The sequence below is a fragment of the Diospyros lotus genome, chromosome 2, assembly GCF_014633365.1.
Source record: "Diospyros lotus cultivar Yz01 chromosome 2, ASM1463336v1, whole genome shotgun sequence".
Lineage (NCBI taxonomy): Eukaryota > Viridiplantae > Streptophyta > Magnoliopsida > Ericales > Ebenaceae > Diospyros > Diospyros lotus.
This window is the reverse complement of record NC_068339.1, coordinates 24,649,786-24,668,957: the sequence shown is the minus strand read 5'-3', so window position 1 is coordinate 24,668,957 and position 19,172 is coordinate 24,649,786. Positions and strand designations below refer to the sequence as shown.

Below are 19,172 nucleotides of genomic sequence, written 5' to 3'. Positions count from 1 at the left end.
GAAAGAAAAACATGTGGGGGCTTATGGAAATAAAGACCTCAAAGTGACATCAATACAGATGCGTATCACCTCTTATCTTTGCAACAATACAGTATAATGACCCTAACCATAGAGGTAACAAAACTCAATTGACATTGTCACTGCGCTCTAGTAGCAATCTTTCTTAACTGTTCACAAAATTTCTTAAGCATTGGAGGGGGCTTTTGGGAAACACCTTTAGGCAGTCCTAACAACTATTTGGCAGGAGAGAAGTGTGGTCTCAATCAAAGAAATCCGATCAACTACCACAAAGATTTGAGTCCAGCATACAATGTAATTAAATTTGATTTGATGCAATTTTCGCCTGCAACAACATCGCATCACTACTTCGATCCCATGCAACAGCCAAGCCTTTGTTTTATTTTTCTCCTTTCTAGTGAAGTGTTCAATTAAAAAGGACTCACTCTCTCTCTCTCTCTCTCTCAAATCAATAATTACATGAACTACATTAATAAAATCATTAAAACATTCATATTATAACTTGTTAACAATAAATACGAGCCAGTAATAAGTTGAATAAAAATCTGCATTTTGAAAGAATCAAACCTGAAATTTCCAAGTTTTCAAGGCCTTGCCTTTGTAGCTAGGCATGCCCTCTTTATTTTACGTAAAATAAAAAATAATTAAAAGACAGTGATAATACAAGTAAAATGAATGAATAAAAGGGATATTTTAGAAATAAACAAAAACTTGGAATTCACAAATAAATATATAAATTACAAGTGTTTTAATTATTATTTATTTATTTAATAAATATACATTCCAAATTGATGACTCAAATCTCATCTCTTACCCGTTGACTTTGATCCTCTCGTTGCCCAATTCCATTTAACATTGACATTGATGACTATATATATGCATATATTCACAAATAAATATATAAATTCCAAGTGTTTTAATTATTATTTATTTATTTAATAAATATACATTCCAAATTGATGACTCAAATCTCATCTCTTACCAGTTACCATTGACTTTGATCTTCTCATTGCCCAATTCCATTTAACATTGACATTGATGACTCAATTCTATCTGCATTTTTTAAAATAATTCTATTACATCCATATGTGATGCATACTACATTCTTTGCCTTCTAACCGGAGATCGGCGAGCTTGAGTCAATAATGGTGTTCCTACCACTCGCGTGACTTTCAGTCACGTCCCTCTCACGTGACTTTTAATCCATACCTGCCCTTTGCCGTGAATCTTCCAATTGAGAAGGACGTCGCCCGCCGGATGAAAAATACGTTCAGGGAAAATTCATTCCAACTGAGAATGCGTCACTTCAGATTTTAGTTTTTTAATTTAATTATTTTCAAAAATTAAAATAATAATGTTTAATTATTCTGTTTACTTTTAAAACCTTTTAAAAAATATGCAGAAAATAGAAGTAATAGGATTATGATGCACAAAAACTTCTTGAGTGACATCGTTTCGACGTTTTCGAAATATTTTCATTTTTAAAATGCCAAAAAAAGAGAAAAATCATTTATGGATTGTTTTTATAATTTTAAAAATATTTTGAATTTGTTTAGTAATATTAAAAATAAATTTTTAATTTAAAAATACCTTTTTGTCCATAAAGAGGTAACCTATTACTTGCACATACTATAAAAATTCACCTCATTAGACCATAATTCTGTTCTATCTAATTTTGAACTAAAAATCATTATTTAAATACTATTTACACATGTAGAGCCAAAAGGTGAAATATTAACTAATTAAGAACTTATCCCTATTACTTGTATTTTTACTCATTCTGCATGGCTACCAAAAAACAAAAAAAAAAAAAAAAAGAATACTTTAACAATATCAAAGGAGAGTTTAGTACTTGTGGGACTCACATCAAAAAAACAACCCAAGAAAATAAAAATAAAAATAAAAATAAATTATAATTAATATGTTCAAAATAAAACAAAAAGAACTGTCCAAGAAGAATTAATATGAATGGATGGCGGTATTCAGCTGATTTGTAGAATTGTATGCATGTAAGACCAAATTTTGATTAATAAGAAAATTCTATGGAAATCAATTTAACTGATAATGATGGACTTGCAAATTGCAGTCTTGTTAAAATCAGAGCCCCAAATTAGCCAATCATTTCTTATCTTTGGGGCATGTATCCCTCCCCCAACATGCTCTGCCTGAAACGTCTTCTTCTCCTTTCCCACATTCTGATCACAATCACCGCCGCCCCGCCTGATTTCTTGCACTACCTCTGCGTAAACACCGGCGATTCCACGTTCCAGAACAACCTCGACATCCTGCTCCCCTCCCTTTCATCCAACATCGATAAGCATGGCTTCTACAGCTTCTCCAACCGGGGGGCTTACGCACTGGCGCTTTGCAGAGGAGATGTTCCGCTGGAAACTTGCCGCAGTTGTATTGACGACTCCACCATGAAGCTCACTCAAGTCTGTCCAAACCACATGGAAGCAGTCGGATGGTACGATTACTGCATGCTTCGTTACTCAGACAAGTCTATGGATGGAATTCTGATAAGTATGTCAGAAGATTGGATTTTCTACATGTGGAACGTAAGTGATCGATCGAGCGTAGCGGATCATGAATTCAACCAGACGCTAGCGAGCTTATTGGACAGTCTACGGGGTAAGACAGCTTCCGGTGGCGATCGCCTGAAATTTGCCACGGGAATCGCCGTTGTTCCACATTTTGGCTGGACTATTTATGGGCTTATGCAGTGCACGCCGAATTTGTCCGAGCAGAATTGCGTGGATTGCTTGGTTAAGGCTGCTGAGAGACAAGATTGTTGCGCCGAAAAGATGGGAGGAAGAGTTGTTGGACCCAGCTGTAATTACAGATTTGAGACCTACCGATTCTTCAACGACACTCCCGCACCGCCGGCCGACACACCGTTGTCCTCATCAGGTAGTGTACGTATATATAGATTAGCGCATGTCTCTTCTGGGTTTCGGTTTGAGATGTATAGCTGGCATGCAACAATTAATAGAATTTCGTTGCTTTAATTTCTCAGTTAGCAAGACAGAATTATTATATTCAAGAAAAAGAAGAAAGCTTTCTTTGATAGATGTCCATCTCCGGTCACCATCACCTGCCGATGCACGGCCATCCTCGCCAGGTATATAAACCACAACTTTCTTCTGGCTGTAGTTCTTTTTTTTTTTTTTTTTCTTTTAATTGCAATAGCCACTCTTAAGAATTTGCTCTAATTATAGAAAATACCTTTTATTTTTTTAAAATAACAAAAATCACCATCTCTCATTGAAAACCTGTGTTGAATTACCATTTGCCCTTAAATTCTCTCTTTCTCGCTCCTAATTCTTTCCTGTCTCCTCTCCTCGTCTCTCTTTCTCTTTCTATATACTATATATATAAAAAATATGTACTTTATTATCCAATTATATTATTATAAAAAAAATCATAAAACATATTGCTCATTGGAAAAAAAATATGTTTTCCAAACAACTAATTTTTAGGTTTTTTTAATCTTTGTATATAATATGACACAATATATATTTTTCATATATAATTATTTATAAATTATGCCCAAGTTTTAGTAATTAGCCGTAGTTGGTTGTCAGCTGGCCATTACCATTGGTTGGTTGTACCCAATTTGGGTTCCCAAAAATGGCTAGAAGAAAAAGGAAGAAAAAAAGAAATATTATTGCCCTTGTAAAAATGCTATAAAGAAAAGGATGAAACCTTATCTATCCATGATAGTTATACAACCACTAAGGTCGCTTTTTTTTTAGTTTTCAATTTTCAGTTTCGAATTTTAAATTTATTTTCAGTTTTTTATTTTGATAATCTGTTTATAAAAAATTGAAAACACGTTCTCTTTGTCATTTTAAAAAATTATTTCTTCAAACAGAAAATTAGAAAGCAATCTCTTTAAAATTTTGAAAATATTTTTTTAATAATATTTTATTCAATAAATTTGATTATTCAGTAAATTATAAATATTTAATGTTAATATATTATTAAAAAATATATATACATTTTAAAGTTAATAAATTTTGTAATATTTTTTCCCATTATAATAATAAAATATGAATAAATAAATGTGTTTTGAGTTTAGAGTTTGTTTTGCATGAAAACACTTAAAATAATTTTTTGTTGTTTTGAGTTTTCTTTAAAAATCTTTTTTTTTTAAAATATATTTTTAAAAACAGTAAAGAGAACGCGTTTTTATTATTTTAAAAAATTAAAAATAATTTGAAAACAATAAAAAGAACGCAACCTAAGGTTTTATCCCTAAAATCCCATCAGTCACTAATAAGATTTTGAAGATAAAACCCTGTGGTGGTCAATGGAGTTTTTGGAGAAACCCTTTTATTGAGATAATGAGATTTTATATTCAACATTGATCTTGAGGGATGGAGAAACATAAGAGATTTCATTAAAAAGGAAAAGGGATACAGAAAGTTTTAGTCAGCATAAAAAAATGTAAGTGAGAGAGATGATGGCGAATTTTCTCATAATGACATGATTTTTTTCCATTTTTTTCAAGTTCAACCTTGGTTTCTTATGGTTTTTTACCATTTAAAAATATATGATGTCAAAATTGACTTGAAGACGATGAAACCAAAGATGTTGAGACACTATTTAGAGATAAGAAAACATATGCTTTGTACTTCAACAAAAAAAAACAATCAAATGCAATGGAGAATGTTTTCCCCTGGATAATTACTTTTTCTCTGGAAAACCCAAAAGAAATAGCAAGCCGCTAGCCTATAAAGGCAGATTATGGGGCTTCAAAGACAGCTGTAGAGGGGCAGTCCCTGCCTTGCCAGGGCCGCCACAGGCCAACCGCGACCCAAGGATGTTGTGGACTGGTCGTAGCTCTTGCCTAAGGGCAGCAATTTCGCCCTCCTCTACCCCCCTTCAAAATGTTTCCCAAAGTACGGGGAGTCCACGCAATGCGTAAATCAAGATAATTCTAACATTTATAAATTTTTTTAAAAAGATAAGTATTTATAAAAGATAAATGTTATTTGTAAGAATATAATTCTAGAGCATTTAGGATTATTCCATATCTGTCTATAAATAAGTAAACACTCATTCCAAAAAATGTATATCTCCGATACTAGTGAAAATTTTGCTCTATAAATTTTAGCATCATCAATGTTTGATTTAAGTATTTGAGTGTTTGTGTAAAAACCTCTTTATATCCTCTGATTATTTTCTTCTTCGTTGACTCAAGCGACTTGATGACAACGCTCCCAATCAAAAAAAATTCATTGTTATGTATAGACAATAACAATTAAGTTTTATAGCTTTTCTTCCACAAGCTATATATCATTGATTAAGCGAATATATTCTCATTATTGTGGGATTGTTGAACCTAGTTTGTTGAGTCTAAACCATGTGACATTTCTAAGCCTCTTTTTTCTTTTTCTTTTTTTTGTGGTTTATCAAATCATAACACTACTAATTGCAACTCCCTGATGGATTTGTTTCTATAATGGAGATTCCTTTATTTTGTATTATGGATTAGATAAAAGCAAATAAAATTCACTACTTGCTTTACTAATGAAGTTAAATATATAATTAAATATATATATATATATGTACTTGGCATTCATTACAAAAGTCAACCATTGTGAGGCACAAGCGAAAAGGCATAAGACCTCAAGCTAACACACATAGCCTAATCTCTAGTCATAGTAAAACAATAGCAACAATAAAGCATGGAGTTGAAAGTAAACAAGCAAAGCAAGGTCCCAGCAAAACCAAAAATCCAAGTCTATCAACATATACAACTAAAAAGGCCTAACAATGCCATAGATAACACAAAACAAAGCCTAAACACAAAAACTTGAAGCAACCAACCCCAATCATCGTCGTCGCATGCCATAAGTCAATACCAAAGATGACAACCTTCTAGAAGAAAGCCTCACTATTGCCTTGGCATCTAGTCCTCCAACCAGATCTCATCTTTGATGCTAATTCTAAACCAAAAAGCCTTTGTCAGCAACGACTTCAAGCAAGCCTTAAACACCACTACTAACTATCCTTCATATTTCTCATTCATCTCTCCATCAAAACACCATGGCTACTTTCTATTCTCTACCAAACTAGGATTAGTCATGAATATAACTCCCGTATGCTTCTAGAACAAGGGAACAAGAGGTTAGGGATTAAAATAACGAAATGGAAGAAAAGGTAAAAGGAGTTTAACCAAGATCGGGAAGCTAGAGTTCACGATTGAAGTGGCAAAACATCGAGGATTTGACCATATCTAATAACTAGAGAAGAGATGGGAACACCAAAGAAGATCAGACCAACATCACTACCAAGGACTGATTCATTCTTCATGGTGGCAAAACCAAATGAAGGTCAATGATGACCTGATCAACTAAAAACCAATGATGGAAAAGGCCAACATATAGTAGGCTGCTACATAGCTATTTTCCCAAGGAAAGCTAGAGAGATAGAGGCTCTCCAAAAAGTTCACTAAAATATAAGACTTGATTATGATACTAAAGTTGAATATTGTATTATTGACTTTGTTGGCTCCTTCGGGTTATGAGACTTTCGGTATCTTAATTGCAATTTGTAAGAACTATAGTGTTACAAGATTATTTATGAAGATGTATCCTTTGTTAATATATGGAACACATTAAAAGTGATTGTCATCATCAAATCTGCCTATAGAAATCAAATTTAGACAAATGTCTTGAACATGCCTAACATATCTCAATACAAGCTCAGTACCATTCTCCATCTCCAAACTAACATCTCATTCACCAACAGTCATGGCCATACTGTCATTTCTCATTTAACAACTTCAAAATCACTTGGCATGTAAGATGTGAAGAAACCCTTCCTAGCATGAATTGTAGCACCACTATCAATCACCCAACTAGACTCATGACATGTAAGGTTCACACTATAATCATCAATGACAATAAGAAAATGCTCTATGGTGACTACAAAATATGCTTCATTACCTTTTTCATTTCTCTTGTCTTCTTTGCCTTTGTTCTTCTTCTTTTTTTTCTTTTTTTTTTTTGAGTTTTCGGCAAAATCTCTTAATGTGACCCTTTTTACCACAATGGTGACATTCAATGTTCATATATTTATTGAATTTACCTCTACTTATATCTCTATTCTTCGAACCCTTAGTCTAACTTTTATACCTAATATCTGTAACTAGCACTTCTGATTGTGAAGAGGAACCCTGTGGTTTTTTTCTCATCTCTTCATTTCTAACACTACTCTTAATCAAATTCATTATGATCTTTCCACCTAGGGCTAAGTCGGATAAAGACGTTTGAAAAGTTTCCATGAGTCTGATAAAGTATCAAGTAGTCATAATCCTTATACCTCATTATCAAACTTGATTCCCATTCTAGCTAACTGATTAATATTTTTCATGGCAATGAATTCAAGTGATCTATTATAGTAATTCCATCTTGGTACCTCAAAATCATCAATTGCTTGATAAAAATAACTTATTGTTTCTTGTTTTTCTAGCATAAAGCTCCCAAGATTATTCCACAAGTTGCAAGCTTGATAAAACAACTATCTAATGTACCCACAAACTTGTCGATGAAACAAATTCCATAGTTCAAAGCATTATCATCTACCCACTATCTAATGTACCCACAAACTTGTTGATGAAACAAATTCCATTATTCATCAGTCTCTCTAGCTTCTTAGTTTCAAACACTGACAAATAATAATTTTTCACATAAAGAATATTTTTTATCTTTCCTTTAAAGACTTAAAATGGAGTTTAGATTAATCAGTTTACTTATAATTTGAACCATTTAGATTAATCAGTTTACTTATATTAGCTTTCCATATTGAACACAAGGTTGAAAATTGTAATACCCCAAGAGCCTAGAGAATGGTAGAATATATCAAGGATAAGTAAGGAAGGAAACAACATCAACTGAATACCTTTTGAGCTGAATGTAGGTAAAAACTTCGGGATTAAGCGTGCTTGAGCTAAGGAAGCTCAAGGATGGGTGACCCCCTTGGAAGTTCGAGTAGGTCCATTAGGGTAAGTTGTTTCGATCCTTCCTATCGCTCGATACAGGATGTTTCAGGTGGTATTAGAGCCAACCCTTGGTGAAGGTGGTCCGATGAGAGCGGGGAGTGGCGCCGGGGCTCGAGGGCATGTACAAGGAGCGGCTTCTGGCAGGTTTCTAAGATGGCAGCCCTCAAAGGGGAGAAGATCTGAGACCAATTGTATGGTCGCATGACGAGGACGTCATGTGCTCAAGGGGGGAGAATGTAATACTCCAAGAGCCTAGAGAAGGGTAGAATATATCGAGAACAAGTAAGGAAGAAAACAACATCAGCTGGATACCTTTTGGGCTAAATGTAGATAAAGAACTTCGAGATTAAGCATGTTTGAGCTGAGAAAGCTCAAGGATGGGTAACCCTTTGCAAAGTTCGCGTAGGCCTATTAGGATAAGTTGTTCTGGTTATTCCTATCGCTCGATACAGGATGTTACAAAAATCTTATAACTTTGCTCTAATACCACTTATTAAGAGAAATACACAAAATAATAAATCAAGAATCATAGCAAACACACAATTAGTACCAGATATTTTTATGTGAAAAACTACCATGGTGTGGGACTAAGAACCATAAGTACAAACCAGTCAAACTTCCACTATCAAAATAATAAGCAACATACAAAAGTTCTTTCCTAGCTTAACTAGAGGCATATATCAATGATTATATCTCAAGAATCAAATTCTTGATATCTATCCAAAAGAAAAACTGAGAAATCTAAATAAAACATGATATATGAAAAATTCCCAAAAATAGTCGAATGACGATAAGAAACATTCACCTTGTAGAACTCTGTGAGCAAGACAACATACTGAAATTTCATCAAGATCAAAGCTGAAATCACCACTTGATCTTGGCCAAAAGTATGCAAAATCAAAACCATTTTTATTTCTCTTTCTCCACATTATCCTACCCTCTCGATCTTAATCTCAATTTGCTTTTTCTTTTTCTAATTACCCTAATGCACACACACAACACCTTTATATTAAAGCGGGCCCTAATGGGTGGGATCTCACTTAACAATATTTTCTTTCCCATATGAACCCCAAAAACCCTCATAATATGATAACTAGCAAAGCTACCAATTCCCATCAAAGCATGCGCAGAAAGTTTGGCCATTACATTGTCTTGATCATTGATTACATTCAAAATATCAAGGTTGCCATCTTTTATTCCTTCATCTCATGTACAACAATGATTATATGTAATTGGCTTTTCTATTTACATTTATGACTTGGTATAAATTTCTCATCACACTAAAGACAAAGGCCCTTTGCTATTTTATCAGCAATTTCTTTGTTGGTAAAGATTTTGGTCTATTCTTGGAAAGGTTATTTTAATGTCACGATTTTGGTTGAGTTTAGTTTGTGGATAACATAAAGGTAATATTCTAGACTCAGTGGAATTGGTATAGTTTGATGTAAGAGATAAAGTCTGATTAGGAATTACTGTCTTTGTTATATAAGGTTGGTGGAAAGAATTGGCTACAAATTGGGAAGTTCTAGTAAAAAATTTTGACTTAGGATAGATTTTATATGCAACATCTTGTAATTTAGCTAATGAATAAGCTTGTTGTAAGGTTCTAGGTAGGAACATATGAATAGGAATCTAAATTCGTTATTTAATCTGGTCAAGAAGCAACTTAAAGCATATTTTTCACTCAATATCACCTTATTCAACAAAATATCAAATTCATTGAGATATTCTTGAAGAGCACTTGTTCATTTCAAATTCTTCGTATCTCCCATAGGATCTTCAAAAGCTTGTTCTCCAAATCTTCTAGTTAGACAATTTTCCTATTCTTCCTCAGTCATCAAATTTTTTAAACCATTCTTCATAATATATTGATAATGCTCTTCCCTCCAAATGAATAGTTGTTATCTCAAACTTAGATTTAGTAGGTGTAGTATATAATTTCAAAGAACTATTCTACGTACTCGAAGAGGCCAACCTCTCAAATAATCACTAGAGATTATAAGGAATTTGATGTTTATCAATTGATTTTTATTGTCATTGTTAGATTTAGAATTTCATTCACCTAGTAAAGATGTCTTTTGAACTTGTTTCATCGACGTAGAATGCTAGTGATGAAGTCTATTCAACAAGATTTTCAATTTTAAAATTAATTCAGTTATCAAAAGCCACAAATCCTTAATTGATTTCTCCAACTACTCTAATGGTTATCTTTAAATCGAGTATTCTCGAAGATAACCATGATCAAAAAGTTGGAACCAAGATGCAGCTCTAATACCAAATTATGTGAGTAGGAAAGATGAAGAAGAAGAAGAGGATAAGAATGGAAGAAAAACGTAGATAATTTCAAGAGAAGAATTCTAGAAAAAGAAGAAAAGAATAATTTTCATTTCATTTCTATAAATACCAGAGAGATGAATTGAGATGAATTACAAGGTTTTTTATCCTTTCCATGTTTACTTTGCTAACTTCTCGATAAATACAACCAAATAAGAAATAATTCTCAACAACTCAACTAACTAATTATCTAACTGTTGTTGCCGTATATCACCAACAGATTAACCTTCTTCAATGCTTTAGTTCTTCAAAAAACCTTCCAACTCAGCTTTCTAAGGATTTTCCAAGTTAGCTCTAGCTCATTCTTAATCAAAAAACCATATCAAGATGAACTAATAAAGATAAACGGACCCAAAGAAACATCTTTCTCTCTCCGTCTCTCATCTTTGAAACTTGATATGGGTTCGAGATGCTTCGAACCTAGATTATTTCATTCATTTTTCATGATGAATGAACCTATATAAGAACGAGACAAAGATGAATGAACGTAGGTTAGGGGTTCATTAATTTTTAAACTCTTTCTCTCTCTCTCCTAGACACACACGCATATTTTTTAAGTCATATCTAGGTTTGAGATAAACAACAAACTCTTTCATTCATCTTCGTGATGGATGAAACCATCTGGTTCAAGATGAAAATCAAAGTCTCTCTTCTCCAAACCCAAATAGGTTTGTTTATCTTTTAGTTAACTATTAAAAGATGATCTGGATTTGTTTATTTTTAAAGATGAGCACCTTAGATCTAGATTAGTAGGATTGACTCGCAATAGTAAATTGGCAAGAAATGAGAAAGGTTAAAGGTGTTCGTGATTTTATGTAACCCACAAATAACACGCAAGTATATGCGATCAAGACAAGTAAAGTGATGAGTAAATATCATTCCCATGGAGATTGATAACTAAAATTAGTCACAATTAACTATATTTGGATAATTGATCACTCAAATAATTTACTCCTTAAATTGTGTAACTAGAAAGAAAACAAATTAAATAATTAACAATCACTTAAGAATTAAAATTCAATTGATTAAGACTTAGGATTTTCTAAATTCACTTAGCAAATCCACTTTATCAAATTATCTCAATTTTAAGTTGATTAAGTTACGAACCTTGTCAATCAAGCACTCTAATGAATTTATTAACCTATGTCTGGGTCTACTAAATTTATTTAACTAACATAGCTCACTATATGTTTATGTAAATTAGAATTAGAGAATACATTAAGTATAGATACTCATAACATGAAAATATTCATTACAAATATATATATAATCAAAGATTGCACATGTAATGTCTTCCCCAATTAACATGTGTTATTTTGTTCAAGAGTTTATTCCTTACTTATCTATGTCTAGTATCATAAGAAATCTCAAATTATGTAATTGGTGATCAAGCAATTACAAGTATTAAGTAGGGGTGTTCGCGGTTTGGTTTGGTCGGTCTGAATCATTTTCAGCACGTCAAACCGTTAGTGCGGTTTTTCAATCAAACCAGATCGTAGTCTGGTTTGGGTTCGGCCAAACTACACCAAACCAAACCGCATTTGCGGTCTGGTTTGGTGCGGTTTACTGTGGTTTGAAATGCTACTTAAAATCACTAAAAAAGATATTTAAAATGGTAAATAAAGACATAAATATTGATAAATAAAAACAATTAAATGTAAATAAATAGGAGCAAAAAATAAAAACAAAATAGTGTAAAAAATAAATAGGATGAGGCTGCCAATTATTAGATTTTTATAATAATATTTTTTTTTATTATTTTTTTGGGCGGTTCGGTTTAAAACCGAACCGCCAACTATCCAAACCGCAAATCACGGGGTTTGGACATAATCCAAATCGTTTTCGACCACAAAAAAAAATGAGAAAAATTATACAATAATTTTTTTGTTTGTTTTTTTTTTAACAATAAGAAAGATTGGCATCGTTTTTCAAAACCTAAGAGTGTCAGTACTATTTTTATCAAACTATGGGGATGATTTGTGAAATTTATCTTATTTATTTTGATAAATTTTATTTAGGACATCGGAGGATGGTTAAGTAATGAAACTAATAATTCTGCGATCCAATCCAATTAAGGAAGTGAACATGTAAATGTATAAAATATATATGTAAAAAAAATATTTTTAAATATAAAAAGATATCGTGTAAGAAAATTTAAAACAATTACCGAATATTATTATTGGGAATCACAATGAATTTTAATTTCATATTAGAATTTGAGAATTTGAGGTTTGATCCTAATGTTTTCGAAAATGAAATAATAATTATTTTTTAATTTAAAAATATAAGAAAATTTAGAGTTGATGTCGTGGCATTTACTAAACAAAATTGTTGTCTATTGGAAGAGGAAAAAGTACTATGAAACAAATAACTTCCCAATAATTAAAAAGAAAAAGCAAGGTAGGGTGGGTGTCTCAAGTTAATTTCCTACATTTGTTGATCTAAAATCCAGCACTTGAAAATGATTTGACCAGAAGGAATATTGGTTTTGCAGGAAACGATTATACAAAAATCGTCGTCCTTATTGTTGTTGTTTCGACTGTGTGTTTTGTGCTAGTACCTCTCGTTGTTTTTTGCTTTCCGTTGATGAGGAGCCTGAGAAAGTCGCAGCACAGATTTGGATGTGAGTTAAATATTGCACATTATTTGAGCCTTATGTGAATTTAGGATTCAATTTTTGCTACTTTGATTAACAAATTTAGTTTGTGAAGTTATCAATCAATATGGACCCATGGACGGCATTAGCATCCCAGAATCCTTACAATACGACTTCAATACTATCTGTGTTGCAACAGATTACTTCTCCAACAATAATAAGCTTGGAAGAGGTGGTTTCGGAGTTGTTTATAAGGTAATGAAACGTTCAAACTATGTATATGATATGTTACTCCTCTTTTAAAAAAATCAATTTTCTTACACCGAAATTGGTTGATTTGCTTTTGAGTTACTCTGTTGATCTTTAGGGTAGGTTTCGTAATGGGCAAGAAATTGCTGTGAAAAGGTTGTCTTTGAATTCCATACAAGGGGAACTAGAATTCAAGAATGAAGTTATGCTACTAGCTAAGCTTCAACATAGGAATCTAGTCAAGCTTCTTGGTTTCTGCTTGGAGGGAACAGAAAGGCTTCTTGTTTACGAGTTTGTGAACAACTTGAGCCTTGATCGCTTCTTATTTGGTATAACTAAACTACAGTACTTTTTGGTAGCAAATTTTGTTGCTATCAACCAAAATTTTATAAGTTCCTTTTATATGTATGTTGTGGAAGTTTTAACCCATTTTAAGTTTTGATTCAATCGTATGAATGGATAATTTTGCAAATCCTATGAAACGTAGATATTTGGATTGGGAAACACGTTACAAGATCATAGAGGGTATTGCTCGGGGAATTTTGTACTTTCATGAAGATTCAAGACTTAGGATAATTCATCAAGATCTTAAAGCTAGCAATGTTTTGTTAGACGAAGAGATGAATCCCAAAATATCAGACTTTGGTATGGCAAGATTGTTTATGATGGATGAAAGTCAAGGGGATACAAGTACAATTGTTGGGACTTTGTAAGTTCTAAATTCCATGAATACCTTATTTAATTACTTAACCAACACATATATGTTACTTCTATTATAAAAATTTTGTTAAAAGGAACATTTTATTTAATTTGTATAGATAAATCTTCTAATCACACTAATTGTTTTGGCCACTACAGCGGATATATGGCTCCAGAGTATGCAATGCATGGACATTTTTTAGTAAAGTCAGATATCTTTAGTTTCGGTGTCTTGATTCTAGAAATTATTACTGGCCAAAAGAACAACCCTTTGCAACAAGGCGAGAATTTAGAGGATCTTTTAAGCAATGTAAGTATGAATATTCACCACCAATTTCGTATGTCATTTACAAATTTTTGAATGATTTGTAGCACACATTAAATGCATGTAGGTTTGGAAGGCTTGGAATGAAGGGATAGCTTCAAATTTGATAGATCCCATGTTAAGGTCTAGTTCAAGTTCAACATGTGAGATGATAAGATGCATCCATATCGGTTTGCTATGCGTTCAAGAAAATGTTGCAGATAGACCAATCATAGGTTTGATTGTTCTAATGCTTAATAGCTCATCTCTCCCCCTTGCAACTCCTTCAAAGCCGGCCTTCTTTATGCACAATGGTATGAATCTAGAGATGCCAGTGCTCCAAGAAAATAGTTCTAGTTTTGCAGCAACAACTGAGTCTAATAAATTAAAAAATAAATATGTCCTTTCATCAGTCAACGAAACTTCAATTACTGAGGTATATCCTCGATGATTATTGGAGTTGTTATTCCACTGGTGAACTTACGTGCATGAGTTCATAGAAGTTGGCCTTGCGAAACAAAACACTTCCTTGTAAATTGTTGACCAATAACTCAATGTAGAAGATTACGTTTATGGAGAAGTTGATGATTGATCTCAACTCTCAAAATCAAGTCATTTCTGTATTATATATAGAGGGAGAGAAGTAACTTTACTTTTTTATGCCCTGCATACTTGTGACGGCACTTTTATACCCATTTAAGTTTGCAAGTCGTACATCCAACTCCAATTCAAAATTCTCATTACAACCATCTCCTGCTCATGGGGCTACCTACCTACACTAATCAACTCTAAAATACCATCTGGGTGGTAGTTAATTTAATGGTAGATCGTATGTGTTGCCAAGTCTAGAATTAATAATGTACTCTAATCTAGTTAATTTTACTGTTTTTCTTTTCTTTGGGTTTCATAGATTCACACCATGTGTTTATCTGGTTCTAAGATCGAGATAAACAACCAACCCCCATAATTGTTATATTATTATATTGTTATGAGAACAACTGTTACAAATATGAAAGGCTAGTTGGAACAGTAATTAGTTCAAAATTAATTAAAAAATGGGGGGGGGGGGGGGGGGGGGGGAATATCATACAAACAACTATATTTTAGCTTGAGACTCAAATTCATCACTCTATTTTAAGAAAAGTCAAATAAGTCAATCTACTTTTAGCTTGAGACTCAAAGAACCTCACAAACTTGAGAACTCTTAAATTGAATTAAAAATTTGAATTCGAATAATCACACACAGATGCAATTTAGCCATTTTCAAGCTACAAAAGTCGATTTGGCTTCAAGTCTAAAAATATGTTGATTTGTTTGACCCTTTTTAAAAGATAATAACCCTTATCGATGTAGTGATTTATTTAATATTTGGAACTTAAAAATAACCCTTATCGATGTAAAGTTTTGTAATGAGATCAAATTAATTAAATTAAGAAAATTTCAAATAACAATAAACCTACAGAGTAATAAGAAATGCTTTGGACCATTTAAAATGATAAGTATCTTTGCTAAGAATTAACTCAACTAATCTTACCAACTTTTTTGGAATCAATTAGTTGTGGTAGATGTTGTTGAGAAAATCTTAAAATTTCAAATTTAGATAATTTAACCTAAAGCATGATAGAGTTGGCAAAACTTAATGTGATAATTGTGATCCAAAATTCAGGTTTATCTGAGATTGGGACTCTTATGTAAGTTTCAAATGATGGCAAATATATTTCAAGAGGGGGGATGAATTGGGATTAGGGTTAATTTTTCGAATGATTAAAGACCTATTGATGGCAGAACACTATGTTTCGAAATATCAATGAGTTTGTTTTGAAATCAACTTTTCTATTAAGTATATTTCGAAACCTACTATGATATGTTTTGAAACCTTATTTTCTGTTTTGCTTATTTTAAAACTTTTAGCTTTTGAAAAAAATTATTCTTTTGAAAGCATGAACAGTAAGAATAGATAAGTAAAATAGTAAAACAAATGCACATGAGATTAATAGTGGTTCAGCACCCCGCCTAGTCCACTACCTTCAAACTTACCCATTTGAAGGATTTTCAAACACAATCACTTTTGCTAATGATCAACAACAATAAGGGTTTTACCACAGTTCACCCTAAAACCTTATACACGATGAGTTTTTGTGGCTCAACTCAAACCTTACACCACAATGAGTTTTACTGCTAAACTCAAACCTCACAATCAATTAACAAGATAAATAAAACTTATCTTTTACAACCCGACAGTTTTAATGTAATGAAAAATCTTACCAAATGGTTGTACAAACCTCTTGGTATGAGGTGAGGAGAGCTTAGAAGGATGAGATGTCGGTTTCAGTTTGCTTATCCTTTTCACACCACAATGCACATCATGGACTGATTGAATGGATCTCCTTTGAGAGTTTGTCACAAAGATTTGGTTCACTTGTGCTTGTGTATGTCTCTTGCAAGTGTTCTCGAGTATATGCTTGTGAGAGGTACTTCTCATCATCAAAGAACTGATATATATATATATATATATATATCAAAGAGATAGAGTTTTTGGCTAATTATAACTGTTCGAGACAAGATGTTAATGTAGGTTTCGAAACACACCCTATAGGTTTCAAAACAACACACTTTTACACTGAACTTTCGAAACATACATCACATGTTTCAAAACATCCATCCTTGATAGCTAGTTATATACTAAGAGACAAATGAATAAGAGACAATGTTTTATGCAAAACATGATTTTGTTTTATTCTCCACTTTCAAAATTTTGAAATTGAAACATCAGAGCATGGAGATTAAGTCAAAGGAAACTTTCAAACAACTTTTGGATTAAAAGGCAAAAGCATGTCGGTTTTCAAATATTCTGCTGACAAAGTCAAATGTTTCGAAACATGCTTCAAAAATATATATGAAAACATATGCAACACAGATTTTAAATACTCTGCTGACAGAAATGACAAATGTTTCGAAATATACTATATAGGTTTCGAAACATATGCTTAAATCTCAAACAGGTTTCAAAATATATTATACAAACTTAGCAAACATTGAAACCTTATCAAAGGACATTTCAAAACATGTATAGAAACATGGCAGAAAGATGTTTCAAAACATGATGCATGAATTTTGAATTTTTCAAACATTTGAACATTCGCACCCAACATTATTCAAGTATGTTTCGAAATATGAAAACTTTATTTCGAAATATAAGATTCACATAAAGATTTTTCATTCTAAGATATTCATCAAACATATTTTCTCATATATCATAAAATATGATACAACATCTTAATCTGACCATGATTATGACTTCAAATTTGACTATGATTGAGACACTAAATTTGACTGTGATTGGGATTTATCTCAAATCAAAAACTTATTTTCTTAGTTCATCTTATGACAAAATATAATTTCTTGTGTACATCTATAGATGAATGTTCGGTCTATCAATAGATTCCCAATACCCTAAAATTAAGATAGCAATATCACTTTTGTAGTACTAATTTCATTATAGTGATATTTTATTTTTCATGCACGTGATTTTTGTTAGAATAGAAGTGCTATGGCACACACCAAGAGGGGGGGTGAATTGGTATATTAAAAATTCTTTTCATAAATAGGAAATGTCGTCTATAAAGACCACGACTTCGTTAAACCTTAAGACTATGAAATAGCACGATAAGGTATCAACCGTGTAAAGACAATCTCATTTTGATAATGGAAAACACAAGAATGAAAAATGAAAAATCTTTTTCATTGAAGGGTTTAAAAATATGAAGCAAGAGAGAAATCAAGGAATGCTTGAAAAGATTAAAAAGGAAAGATCACAAGCACACGAGAACACAAGGATTTATAGTGGTTTGGCTTAACTAAGCCTAATCCACTACCTTAGCTCCTCACTAAGGATTTTCAAGCAAAACAATATAACTCTCCTATGACACTGGATAGGCTCTCTAGCATTAAGCTAGGAAAATACAATTCTCTTAAACAACCAAGCAAGCCTTCTAGTAAACCTAGGTAATACAAACCTCCTTCTTTGATAAGTAGGTCATCTAGCTATATAAGCTAGGAACACAAGAAATGATACAAAAGATTAGTTTATAAGAGTTTGCCCACTTAGTTACAATATAATCAAGAATAAATGCAAGGCTAAAAATTATGCTTTGGACACAAATAAAATACAAGCCTTGAAAGCAAGAGACTTAGGGCACAATTGAAGCACGATTGATGAGCACTTGGGAGCTTGTAGATAGATTGCTTTGGTAGTTTGAATTATCCTTCTTGACTTGCATTTATAGAGGTTTGAAAGACAAAACTTGAAATCATCCCATTGTAAGTGGAGAGAACACTTGATGAGAGGTGATCACTAGCCGTTAAAAGTTATCTGTGACAAATCGGTCGACTGCTTCATTTAACTGGTCGACATGATAGTTTGAAATATTTGAACACCGATCGACAAGTAAGGTAAAACGGTCGACATGTTCTCAAGACCGGTCGATAGGTCAACATGCAGAGGCGGTCGACAGTAAACAACTAAGAGCATGTTGTTTAGCCGGTCAACAACCTATGTCTTAACCAGTCGACAACTTGGCATCTTGAAGCAACTGGTCGACAGGCTTGTATCACCGGTCGATAGCTTCTTATAATTTTGAAAACAAAAACTATTACTTTATATTTATTTTACACGACAAATTTAAAAATAACATTTTGGAACATAATAAGACCAATGTGTTTAAGACAAAATATGATGATTTTGCTATGATATAAATATGAAAGATTGTTTTTGATTAACTTTGATTTAATTTGAATATGATAACTTGATAGAAAAAAAGTTTGAAATTGAATTTATCTTCATAACATATATGTATAAGTTTAGTCAACCATCAAAACCAAAACATCAATATCATCAATCTCCCTTTTTTTGATGGAGAAAAAAACTTTCAACTTTCAAGCAAAATCGCAAAATCAATTTC

At 32.4% G+C, this 19,172-nt stretch overlaps 1 protein-coding gene across 6 annotated transcripts in view; it reads left to right on the top strand.

The window, feature by feature from the left end:
• Nucleotides 1-19,172, top strand: part of LOC127794041 (cysteine-rich receptor-like protein kinase 44) — a 110,393-nt gene that overhangs the window by 65,278 nt on the left and 25,943 nt on the right. For 2 of the 6 annotated variants that reach the window (XM_052324906.1, XM_052324908.1), the window contains exon 2: nt 3,035-3,139. In XM_052324906.1, coding sequence (XP_052180866.1) covers nt 3,035-3,139 — 105 coding nt within the window. Of the gene's footprint in view, nt 1-2,122; nt 2,929-3,034; nt 3,140-12,857; nt 12,987-13,074; nt 13,215-13,326; nt 13,538-13,679; nt 13,918-14,066; nt 14,218-14,299; nt 14,872-19,172 lie in introns of those variants that run through there. The other 4 variants (XM_052324911.1, XM_052324914.1, XM_052324907.1 and 1 more) reach the window with 4 other exon arrangements.